The sequence below is a fragment of the Varanus komodoensis genome, unplaced genomic scaffold, assembly GCF_004798865.1.
Source record: "Varanus komodoensis strain SLA01 unplaced genomic scaffold, ASM479886v1 scaffold62, whole genome shotgun sequence".
In the NCBI taxonomy this organism is placed as follows: domain Eukaryota; kingdom Metazoa; phylum Chordata; class Lepidosauria; order Squamata; family Varanidae; genus Varanus; species Varanus komodoensis.
The window spans coordinates 2,060,893-2,073,922 of record NW_025336248.1 but is presented as its reverse complement, the minus strand read 5'-3'; the positions used below and the strand labels follow the sequence as shown (position 1 = coordinate 2,073,922).

The window sequence follows — 13,030 nt, the reverse complement described above, 5'->3', positions numbered from 1 at the left end:
TCAACTCCCACTTTTTCCCCTCTTGCTCTCTGAAACAAAACCACATTTATGGAACACAGTCCCATAACACTTGGAATCATTCCAAAAACTCATTTTGTTTCTACTTCAGTTAAGAAGGTGAATAATCTTAAATTTAATAGCAACGTGACTTTGCAAATGGATTTTGTAAACTAATGCTGTAAATGAATTAGATGAAACCTCACTGAATTTTATATATTTATTGTATATTTATAAATATAATCTTAGGCAGAGTTATCAATTACAACACTATCTGGACAAGCAAAGCCTAGCAACACTGGTCCATTTTCCTGTTACCACTCACTTGGACTACTGCAATGCACTCCGAACTGGACTGCCTTTGTAGATGGTCCAGAAATTTGAGGTGGTTCAAAGCAGAGCACCAAGCCTACCAATGAGGAGTGTCCAATATGAGCATATTTTGTCAGCCCTTTTCCAACTCCATTTGTTACCAGTTTTACCAATTGAAGTCAAACTCAAGGAGTGTTCATTAATATATCAAGTCCTAAACGGCTAGGTCCAAGCTGTGTAAAGGAATGCCCCTTCCCATATATGATTACACAGACCCTGTGTTCATCTTTGCAGGTCCTTCTCAGAGAGGATTTCCTAAAGGAAATTAAAATGGTGGCTACTCAGGAAAAGAATGTCTCAGATGAGGCACCCCAGTTATGGAATAAACTCTTCGAGAAGGTGCACCTGGTGCATCTTGCTTTTCCTTTCTGTACCAGGCAGAACCTTTTTATTCACCCTTCATTGTAAAATTTAAATAATATTGAAACCCTAAAAAAGATTGTGTTTATAGTGTATTTTGTTTCTATTCCTTTTTTTATGCCTCAGAGATGCTGTATCCTTCGATTAATTTAACATACCAGTTGCAGGCCAATGTTTTTCTTGTATTTATTTTTATTATTTATATTTGATTTGAATGTTCTGATTTGTAAGCTTCCTTGAGCCCTTTGTAGGAAAAAGGCAGGATATATATCGAAAAATGAATACAATATATACTTTGGTTTCTGATTGTTTTGGGGGTCAATACAATGTGTTGCTCCTAAATGCTAATTCTTTCTGGGTGACATCCCATGGCCTCCACCCTCTACAGGTGTGAGCTTCCAAACTTGGAGGCTTCTATGCATTCAATGCATGGATGGGAGCAGGCCATCCATGATCTTCAAGCCACTAGACTTTGTATCCTGCATTTTATTTAGATAGTGTCTCACATGAGACAGATGGCTGGCTGGTGGAGTGCTAGGAGTTCTAGAATTGTTTCCTGGTTAACATGTATAGGATTGTCTCCTTAAATTTATTTATTCCATGTCTATCTTTGCCTACAGCCAAAGAAGTGTGGGTGGGAAAGGAAAGATCATCTGCTTCTCTGAAGGAATGATGTGTTTCAATATAAATCTGCCCCTTGTATTTAGAAGCCTTTTAAAAATGGTCCCTTTTGGAGGGCACCAACTTAACAAGGACTGGCTTTCTGGGTACATGTGACAGGCCTTTCTTCTGAGGTGCCTTTGCGCATTGGAAGGAGCTTCCTCAAGAATCACCATCACCCTGTCCTCCCTTGTCCTCAAGAAGTTATGTAGAGCTGCATATTTCCAGCCTGGCCCTGTAAGGCATGTAGTATTGACTGTTTCACACTATGATCATATGGCCTATGTGCATCCTGTCACTTCCCTCTCCTCCCTGCCCCATCAACATCACTTCTCCTCTTTCCAAGTTTGTGGAATAACTGAAAGAATTCTCTCAACTGAAACTGGGCAGGAGAGAAATCCTGACAAAGAATAGAGCACACAGTTCCTCTTCTGACATCGGAACAGTTTACAGGGCCATTCCTTTGAACCCCGGGATGCTCTACCAGGAAGATAGCATGGCACTTGAAATTCTTTCTTCCTGTTCCAAACTTTTTTATTTTTGACATATGATTGATTTCTGATTGGAATCCTTGTATCCTCACTTTGCGACTTTTCAGAAGTAAGAAAACACTCTCGATCAGTGTCAATAGTATCTAATGAAGAACTGCTCCTCTTCTGACTTCAATTAAGAGTAGGCTGCTTCAAGAGTGAAAGATACACTTTCATGAAGTGGAAAGTTAAAGGCATACAGAAAAGGAGGAGGAGGAGGAGGAGAGGAGAAATTAGATGTGTAGACTATATATAGGAAAAGGTCCCAAACTAGTGAATTTCCAAGAGCTCAGTAGGTCTGTCACAAACAGGACATTTTGGAGGGTATTAGTTGACACCATAACCATCACTCAGATCAATTTGATGACAAGAAAGAACTAAGAAATACTAAAGTTTGAAGCATGTGCATAGATGCATAATGAGTATGTTTACATGCAAATCTAAACCAGGGTGGATGTCAGGCACAGTTAGTTTGTTGGTCATGAATTGCATTAAAAATAAAAAAGAAACCTTGGCTTGTTCATTCAGTTTTTGAATTGTCATTCTGTTCCCAGGTCGCCAGGTTTCAGAGTAGGTTCATTTTCAGACTGGCTTTCCTGGACACCTGCAGTTCACAATGGACCAGCTCAAAAAAAGCTACAAGGTCTGGAGTCAAAATGAATCATTTTTTAGTAAACCACAATTTCCAATACTTGTAGCTGAGTAGCACAAAAATGCGTACTGTTATTGAACTTCATAATATCTCACAGTCAAATACATAAAAAAATGGAAAGCACTGATGTCCATTACAAATCGGTACACACTTTGTCAAATCTCAGTCATTACCATGCTGTCAACAACATTACCTTTGCATTTTGTGAGGGATGTGAGGAACAAGATGATGAAACCCATGATATCTGCACAGAGAAATATGGCTATGGGCAGTAGAGATATATAAGGTAATGTAAGAGTAATAGGATTGAACAGACATAAGTTAACTTGAGATTAAGATTCATTTGAGTCAGTCTATACCTGCTTAAGGGGACTGCAGGTGGTGCAGTGGTTTAAACCACTGTGTTGCTGGGCTGGTAGATCGACAGGTCACCAGTTCAAATCTGCCCAACGGGGTGAGTTCCTGTTGCTCCGTCCCAGCTCCTGCCAACCTTGCAGTTGGAAAGTATGCAAATGCAAGTAAATAAAAAGGTACCACTTTAGTGGGCAGGTAACAGTGTTCCATGCACTTCAATGTTTAGTCATGCCAGCCACATGACCACGGAGACTGTCTGCAGACAAACACTGGCTCCCTCGGCTAGGAAACGGAGATGAGCACCGTCCCCTAGAGTCCGGCATGACTGGACTTAATGTCAAGGGGAAACCTTTGCCTTTGCCTTTACCTTTACCTTTATACCTGCTTAAATGTACTCAAACGAATTCAAGCTGGGATGTTCACCAGTGCAAGGACCCATGCATGACTTTCCATTCAGATTTCCAGTGAGGTAATCCTCAGTATGAGGAGAGAAACATATTCTTTCACTTTTTCCTTCTGATTAGGTGCTCCCTGCTGTTCATTTCAGGCCTGAGAACAATAATGTAGCATTTAGGGCCGAAGATGCAACCCAGCAGCCCAGCACTGGAAGACAGAATGGAGAAGATCTCCACAGCCACTACATATTTCCCTTTGGTGCTCAGGTAGGATGGAAAAAAAGTGAACCAAACACTGCAAAAACCCAACATGCTGAAGGTGATAAATTTGGCCTCATTGAAACTGTCAGGTAACTTCCTGGCTAAGAAAGCCACAATGAAACTGGCAATTGCCAGGGAGCTTAGGTATCCCAAGACACAATAAAACATGGCATTAGAGCCCTCATTGCATTCCAGAATGATTTTCCCATCCAGTGAGTGTGTGTCCACATCTGGGAAAGGAGGGGTCGTGCTCACCCAGACTGTACAAATGGCTGCCTGAACCAAGGAGCTGCAAAAGGCAATTGATGTGGCAAGTCCTTTCCCCATCCTTTTCCTCATCCTGGACCCAGGAGCGGTTGCCATGAATGCCAGAAGAACAGTGATGGTTTTGGCCAAGATGCTGGAAAGGGACACAGAGAAGATTGTGCTGAAAATGATTTGTCGGAGAGGGCAGGTCACCTCTCCTGGTTTCCCAATGAAGAGCAAGGGACAGAGGAAGCAGAGAAGGAGGGAGATGAGGAGGATGTAGGTGATGCTTCGGTTGTTGGCTTTAACTATTGGGGTGTCCTTGTGCTTCAGAAAGAGTCCAAACACTAGCGCTGTGATGAAGGAGAAGGAAAGAGCCAATGTGGTCAAGATGATCCCAAGAGTTTCTCCATAGGAGAGGAAGCTGGGAATCCTGGGGAGGCACTGCGTTTGTTCATTATTGGGATACTGCTGTTCTGGACATTTGATGCAGGTTGCCATGTCTGAAAGGAATGAAATGCTGATTACTTATTTAGGTTTAAGCCAACATCCACAGAAAGGAGTCAGCAAAGATTTCTTATACCAACGAGTTTGAGATCGTATTCCAAAAAGGGGGAACAAAAATGCAAGAAGGCATATTTCCACTTACTGCTGTCTCCAAAAGATTTTGCATCCTTTACACAGTTACCAAAAAAACTTCAACAACTTCCTCTTCCTCTTCTTCTTCTTGTTCTCGGCAGTGCCATGAGTTCAATTATGGAGAGAAAACTGGAGACAACGTGTAAGCAAATGTCATAATGAAAGCATTTGCCACATTTTCCTAAATGGCTTTAGCCTTTTAATGACTTGCTCCTGAATGATAATGAGGCACGAAAGGCAAGGGGGCAATCCATTCACTGAGAGGATTGGCACTTGTTCTTGATGTGCCTGTTACTAGGGAAAGTGGAGGTGTTTATGCTGGTACTAGCCAAAGGTTTACCAAGATTCCGTTCCTTCACTGTGCTCTTCTATGGGCTGCTTTGGAGGCATTCTCAGAACATTCATCCAGTTGAAAATGTGGTGAAGGACTTTAACAAGTCCATTTCCATGTCCATGTGTTTCTTCTAAATGTACAAACTCCCAATTAAGGAAATTTCACTCCTTGCACTCACCTATAGTGAAATCACTTCTGTGGCAGTGGAACTCTCCAACAAAGGAAGCAAACATGCCCTCTCATCATTCCTTTCCATTCTGACAGGTATTAGACCTTGTGCTCTTTAGGCATCCTACTGTTTTATTTATCAGTCTAAAAATATATCTTTTTAGTCCTTAGATTCCTTTAAATTCTGTGTCAAGGAGTATTTTCACATGCAATGAAAGGGGTACACATTCACAAAATAACACTAATGAATGAAATCCAGCAGGTGGCTCTCTGCATATATGATATCTCCTACCCTTCCTGTCGGAGATCATTCCCTTCGGACATGCAGTACAGTCATAACAGCAAAATGGCTCCCTCTCCTTCTTTTTCCTGCTGTAACCTGGATAGCAGTTGTTGCTGCATACAGAAAGAGGCAGAGCCTGCAGAGAAGCAGACAGAAATAGAAGTATACGTGTGTGTCTTGAGAAGGGGTAGACACAACTTGAAAGCACTAGGTGGCCTGTGAGCCATTTTTGTTTCAAAGAGACTTGTCATGTCATGTTTCTGAATCCAGCAGAAGAATTTGTTCACATGGCTGAATGCACTCTGGCGGGTTTCATCACCCTGACAGCCAATCTGAAATAAACATTCTCTTTTTGCAGAAACATGGTCATTGCCCATGGATCAAATTGATGGCTTTTTAGCCATGATTGATTGAATTCTGAAATTACAAATGCCCAACATATTTCTCCTAAGTCAGACTCAAAAAGGAACTTGAGTAGATTTTCTATATTCCACACACTTCTGGACCAAGGGAGACAAATGTGCACTTTTCTGAGCTGATGAATGGTATATAAAGAGAAGACAAGGTTTTCTCTTCTGCAAGAAATCAGTCAATGAAATTCTATCCAATCTTGTGAACTGTCAGCAGCTTTGAAAGTGACTTGCATGAAGGGGTGTCATGAGAAAAGGAATATGGGTCCAGGCATGCAAGGTCCTACTAGTCAGAAAAAGTGCAGTTGCTCTCCATTTCTACAGATTTGTTTCACCAGTTCATTGAGCCAAGAGATCAGTTTTTGAAAAGCACTGCACCCCCTTCATGTCTGTTCTCAATGTTTAAGGGTGTGAACTCCTGGGCTCTTGAAAAAAACACCAAGGAGGCAACAATGCTGTCTGCTCTCTAAGGCTCCTAAGAGGGGAAAACAATGGAACGCCAGGTCGGAGTATGGGGACTGAGGCTGTGCACTAGCCATCCCATCCCTCACACAATTCTTAAATCTAGAAAACAGAAAATCACAATTTTCTACATAAATGGTAGGTTATGGGTAGCAGTTGGGCAACTTGCTACCTCCATGCATCAAACCGTACACCAGGTGCTCTTAAAACTCCACTTTTTTGTTCTTCTGAACATCTGCCACAAGGGAGATAGGGTGTCCATTACTGAATTGCATGGCCACATGTATCATACCACTTGGTTACCAAATTACTGGTAAATGGCATGTCAACCAAGAGGAATGTTTAAATAATTAAGCATTTGCAGCTGTGGTTCACCTGATTAAAGCTTGTATGCCACCTGATTTGGTCATCATCAATAGTTAACTCTTGGCCTGCAGGAGCCTGGGGGTCCAGGCTCCCAACTTTCACTCTAGCAATGGAGCCATTGGGGAACATCAGCCAGTTGGTAACATCAAACTCAGCAACCAGCTCTCCATTTTCATTAAAATGCACAGTGTCTCCAGCAGTGTTGTTGAACCAGATGCTGCTTAGAAAGTGATGGAGCTGGATTGGAAAAGATTAGGAAGAAAGGGAGAACATGATCTTGAAACTGCAGCAACAAGCTTCCCTTGGGTTTGTTTCAACCTACATAGCACTCATTCTCCCTCCATGACACCTTGTGGTGAGTTCACATTTCTACTTGGCATGGTGCTCCAATTAATTCAATCTGACTCTTAAATTGAACAAAGTATTTTGAATAGATAGGACTTGTATAGTGGCTTCCATACACATTATTCACTAAACTCATGGAAATCTCTGATCCCATTGGTTTCTGTAGGTCAGCTGAAAGCAACACTAAGTCTGGACAAACCCAGTCAGAATGGTCCTACTACCAGAAGCTGTTTCCTGAAAGGAACCTTTTTGTGTCTTTTTTTAAATGCAGAATTGAAATTCATCTTATCTTTTAGCTCGCAATTGTTTGCAAAAGTGTACTGAGGTGCAACTACCTGCCAAGGTTGCACATTCTGAATAGCCAGTCTTTCTCTTCCTACCCATGTTCTGTGTTTGAGGCTGGATTCATATACCGCATTCAGTGCATGTGCCACAGCATAGACAGCATTGTAGACATTGTAGCTGTGGCCGGTCATGTTCATTTCAAACAAGATTCCAGGAATAGTCTCCAGCTTTTCATCCCCTAAGCAGCTGTCTTTGTCCTGGGTCAAGTCAGCCATGCTTAGTAAACAGTTAAAAGCATGTTCCCAGAAGTCCTGAATGAAACCGTCTCCTTTAGCCCAAGAAGGTCTAACCTTCTGCACAAACATGAGGAATCTGAATGGCTGGTTTGAATGGGCACTTAATGATAAGGAACCATGGAATGTCTGTGTATCCCAATTTCTTTGAAGAGGCACTGATTCAAAATCCCAGTGGGAAGTAAGAATCCACACCTTACCCAGTGGTGGCAATCCCAAGATAGGTGCTACCAACAGCAATATTCTCAATATTTGAAATGATGGAGGTTCTCCATATACAAAGAAAACATTGGCCTTGCTCTCAAAGGCAATTTCAAACCTCTTCCTGTCCTTCCAAGCCATGTCAATCATCTCATCCATATAAGCCAATTTTGGGAACCTTAGAATGAATTCATAGCAGATTCCATGCTGGGAAAGCATTGGTACCATGGTCTGTAAGAACCTGTTCCCTCTGTCATCGTGCACAGCTACAAGCCCAATCCACATCCACCTGAAATGCTGAAGTAGTCGCAAGACTCCCAGGTATTGCTGTGCTTCGTTTGGAACCATCTGGTACAAAAAGGGCATTTGCTTCTTGGCACCTTGTGGTGGCAAAAATGATCCATAGGTGAGCTGAAAATAAATGTGTTTGGATAGATCAAAAGAATCTTAAATCATGCAGAGTTGCAGGTGTTCCTGTTGGTCATATGGACAAGGAAAACCATGTCATGCAGGAAACTCAAAGTTGCATATCCCATATCAGATTGTTAAGTACCTTTTGTGTTAAAATTCACCAGTAGAAAAGAGTGTCCCCCAGTGTTATTAAATTCCTTTGCTTGACTATGTTTATTATTCAGTTTATTTTTTCTGATCGTTAAGTTAAAGTCCAGGCATCCCTTCTGCTGAGTGGAGGACAGGTCTGTGCCCTCTTTTCTGTCATGGAGATTAAGTTTTTTGACAAGTTATATCAACTCCCACATTACTTTCCTCTTCTTCAGGCTAAATGTGTACAGTGTCCTTAACCTTGAATTGTGAGCCTCGCTTCCTATACCCACTTTCCCCTCCTCTGAACCGCCCCCAGTCTGAGTTTAATCTGAAAAGTCAGCACCCAGAACTGGATGCAGTAGAAGACAAGTGTACAATAAAATGGAACACACAGTTTACATAGTGTGGTGACTATGTTTTCATTTTTGCAGCTAAAGTTGCCTTGCATCCATTATGCATTGCAATAGAAGGAATGCTGTAAAAGTAACTCTGAATTTAGCAGTGAGATTTTTAAAGAAAATGTGTATTACAGGTATTACAGCCATGGTGTGTAGGCTAAGGCCCATGAATACATTCAATTTCTCAAATTTTCTGTAGTGATAAAGCCAAGCTGTCCAATTTTACAAATTAAGATTGGTTCCTTATTCTAGAAATATTCATGGCAATTAGAATCAGAAATGTTTCATTCCTCCCTGTCTCAAAAGATATTTTCTCAAAGATAATGTCATGTTTTTAAAGTCATGATTAGTCAAGAGACCAATGTAATTTCCCCTCTGACAATGATGACATTCCATTCAAAGATCCATGCTAAACAACTGGCATGGTTGCACAAAGTTCCTAATGTCAGGAAATGGGAAACTAAGCAGTGTGTCTTTGCTGACATGTCCTATAATTAGTGATGACGCTATGCAATGCTGAGAACAGTGCTGCTACTGATGAAGTGGATGCACGTAAACGTCATCTCTAATTACATTGAGCCTGGTGATGTTGCTGATAATGAAGGAAAATGTCAGAACATGGGCTTTTGGTAGGAGGAGCTGAAACTGTTTTTCCAGAGGTATCAAAAAATATTGTTCGTTTTGGGTAAATATGTATTTCAAATTTGATTGTGATCCCTCCTTTCACTTTCTTTACTTTTGTGTGATTGGTTGTACGTGTACAACCTTTTTTATTTTTCAAACCATAGGTTTCTTTTTGCTCATTTCTTTTTTTTCTAGAAGGATTAGAACAACAAATAAAAGATTTCAATGGTGCAACAGATTGTACTTTTTTGGTTCTTTTAGCCTGTACCACCCTACGCAGGATTTTTTTTTTTTTTTTTTGCTCACTTCTCTAAATACATAATTTGCATTTCTTTCCATGGAATTAAAAATTTGTAACTTGCAGATGATTGCCATCCTACCACAGTCATCTAAAATTTTAGCACAGAATGTTGAAATGTTAACTACCCTTCCTTGTCTCATGTCATTCATAAATATTATATGGATCCATTACATACTCCCATCGATGTCACTGCTATAGTAGCATGAAAATGAGGGAGATGGTGAACAGTCCAGTGGCACCCCACTAAAACCTCCTTCCACTTTGAAGGGGTGTCAGACACAGACTCTGGTTTGCTGAGAAAGGGTGAATATACCAGCCTAGGCTGACCCTTTGCCTGCATCTAATGAAACTGCTAACTGATCACGTAATCCGTCAGGAGCATTGCTGAAGTGAAGATTCTGTGCCACACCTATGAAACTTCTAGGCTTACTTGAACCTGCTTACCTGCAGTGTCTTATGAGTTGCTGAAAGAATAGCTACATTGGCAGAGATTTCAGAGAGGCAACCTCCAATAAGAGCAATCGCATTATTCTGGCTGTGACACTTGAAGTTGGGGACAAACCTGTGCTGTGTGGAAAGGAGGTTCAGGATGGCCTTGAAGGTCATCCTTGCAGTGTAGTAGCTATTTAGGATATGGAAGCCCAGAGAGATATTGGGTAAGATTTGTGGATCCTCATTGATCTCCTTCACAGCAAATGCCAAGGCCAGGACATGTTGGTAGTTCTTGGGCACAGAACTGGAAGAAGAGTGACAGGCTGTTTGATTCAGAGCATCATCATCATCATCACCATCATGTTTTTGTTTTCAAGATCGAGTTATAGCATAAAAGGATCAGATGGAACTGCAAATGGCAATAGGAGGGGGAGGTAAAATAAGGTAAAGACATCAAAATGGGTATTTTTTTGCCCTTGAGACACTAAATGCTCCCAGTATTTTGGGATCTGTCAAGTGTTTAATACACTACAGAATGCATTCAGCAGAGTGAATTATTTTGCATACATATGAGAATACCACAAACAGCACACTCCAGTAAAGTGCCCATGTATATATATATTTAAAAGTAGTCTCAACATAGACTGATCACTGAGAACTGGGTACTAAGGATAAAATATGCAATGGCAGGATATTGTCAGCAGTACTGCAAGCAGGTCAGTCATATTACTTTATGTCAAAAGCATAGGAAGGCAATTAACTGCATGCTCCTGAAGTATATGAAACTTGAAAAGTATTTCAATTTGTAAGGAGAAAAGTGATTCCTGCAAGCTTCCATAAACACATCTCCATTTGGAGATAAGATCCCAGAAATTCCTGAACATTGAATATTGCCAAGGACAAGTCCACCATTTTACAAAAGAAAATATTTCTAAAGAAGAACCATCCAAAGAAAGAAAGAAAGAAAGAAAGAAAGAAAGAAAGAAAGAAAGAAGGCAGGGGTTGAATGAGAAGCAAAGGATGATGAGAACAAATGAAGAGGGGTGTGGGAAAATGTAAATCTCCCCATGTTTCAACATGTAGTTTTTTTACTAAAGTAACAGAAGAGTTTTTGCCCACTGAACATAAATCAAAAAGTACTTAAATTGGGCTGGAAGATTCATGGTGCATTTTCACAATGAACTGCAAATATTTGTGAAGGGAAGAGAAGAAAAAAGGCCTTACATTGGTTCACCGAGACGTGTCTGCGCAGGCTGTTTCACAAAAGAAAGGATATTATGGAGAAAGAAAACCTGAGAAACAATCCCACCAATGACAACATCACCTGGCTGATAAAATTTGTGTGGAATAGGGAGAGGATCATCGGTTGTGGTGCAATTGATAGAATGTCTCTTGCCCACAGCATGACCTGGAAGAAAAAGCAAGAGAAGCAGCATCACCACGAGGAACTTGCTGAGAAATTGTCCACCCAAATCTCAGCGTTCATGCTTCCTCCCAGGTATGGCTTTAATAGGTTCTGCTTTCTGATGTGCCCACCCCTACATTCAGTAGTGAATGTTTGCATTGCTAATATACATGATTTATTGGCTGACGTATTGGGAAATCTGTGCACCAGTAGAATGGTTTGCTGCTAATAATACCCCTTTGTCCACCAGTCTGGAAGGATACATTTGAGTTCTTTCCAGATGCTGTCTTGTCCATGAGCTGGGGCAATGCACTGAGCCACAGACTGGAAAACAGCAATTTAGACAATGTTATGGGAGGTTATCCGCTCCCCAGTGTGTTGCTAGCTTTAGAAGTTGAATTATGTATGAGAAATTTCAAGGGGTATTTTTCGAAGTCATATACAGTATTAATCACATTCTTATTTGAGGGGTATTCTTATACATGGCTTCAACAGACCATTAAAATACTGTTTCACCATTTGTTGATTAACTGATTGATTTCTATTCATTTAATCAGTATCATAGCATTATGCTGAAAAACTATAACAATAAATGTGCATTCTACATAGAATTGATACTCGTAACTAGTTGATAATAGATAGAAGGCAAAACATCACCTTGAGAAAACAGGTGCAAAGTGTCATGAGGAGACTCCTATAACTTTTTGGGATATGGAATGTCTTTAGCCTTCTTTATCTCCATCTCTTTCTTTTTGGAGGTTATACTGGCACCAGGGATTTAAGTCCATTCTAATTAATTGACCTTGCTATGTGTTGTGCCAGTCTGTAAGGTTCCTTCTTCTCTGGACTACATGGTCCTGAGGATGAGATGCTGATAAACAGAGAGCCTCTCTCTGTTAGCAATGAAACAAGTAAAACATCCTTTAAAACGTGTAACTTTTTCTTCTTCAATAAAGCAATGAATGAGAATAACACTTGACTGAGATATATCACTCTTTGCCTTCACATTCACTCCTTGCATAATGATCCTCCTATCTCTCCTGCACTCCGGTATCTGCAGGCTTCACTCCCACACACTCATAATACTTGACAGTTTGGGGTTCTGACTCTTCCAACTCAGTAACACATCCTCCAAGTATTCCACTGCCTCCCCTTTCCATTTTAATCTTAAATGCTTTCAACAGCACTCTAAGATGCACGTGAGAAGGCTGCCTCTTCAGCATCTGCAGACTTCTTTTGGACCAAAACTATGTGTGTCAACTTCTCACAGGTCCCCCTTGGCTGAAGCTTCTGACAGACCACCACTCACTCAGACTTAACTGCATCCTAACTTTTTTGCCTTCTCCCTCTCCTCTCACACCATCACACTCACTTTCACCCCCCAATCACATCCCTCTCTTATCTCCCTCTTTTACCCCTCTGGCTCTCTGAAACTCAACCACATTTAAGGAACACAGTCCATTAACACTTGAAATCATTCCAAAAACTGCTGAATACCATTTTCCGTTCAGCTTCAGTTTAGGAAGTCAATAATCCCAAATTCAATAGCAATGCGACTATGTAAATAGATTTTTAAAACCTAGCTGTAAATGAATTAAATGAAATCACACTGAATTTTATTCATTTATCTCATATTAATCAATATCATCATAGGCTGAGTTATCAAATACAAACCTATCTGGACAGGCAGAGCCTAGCAACAGAGGTCCATCCT

At 40.8% G+C, this 13,030-nt stretch overlaps 1 protein-coding gene across 1 annotated transcript; it reads right to left on the bottom strand.

Moving 5' to 3' along the window:
- Positions 1-3,428: 3,428 nt before the first annotated feature.
- On the bottom strand, positions 3,429-12,641 carry LOC123033451 (vomeronasal type-2 receptor 26-like). The gene is made up of 7 exons (XM_044450053.1): positions 12,626-12,641; positions 11,136-11,319; positions 9,924-10,215; positions 7,608-8,024; positions 6,499-6,726; positions 5,261-5,387; positions 3,429-4,330 (listed from the first exon to the last, which is right to left on the bottom strand). Exons 1-7 carry the CDS (start codon positions 12,639-12,641, stop codon positions 3,429-3,431), a joined length of 2,166 nt encoding a protein of 721 aa, XP_044305988.1.
- Positions 12,642-13,030: the final 389 nt, after the last annotated feature.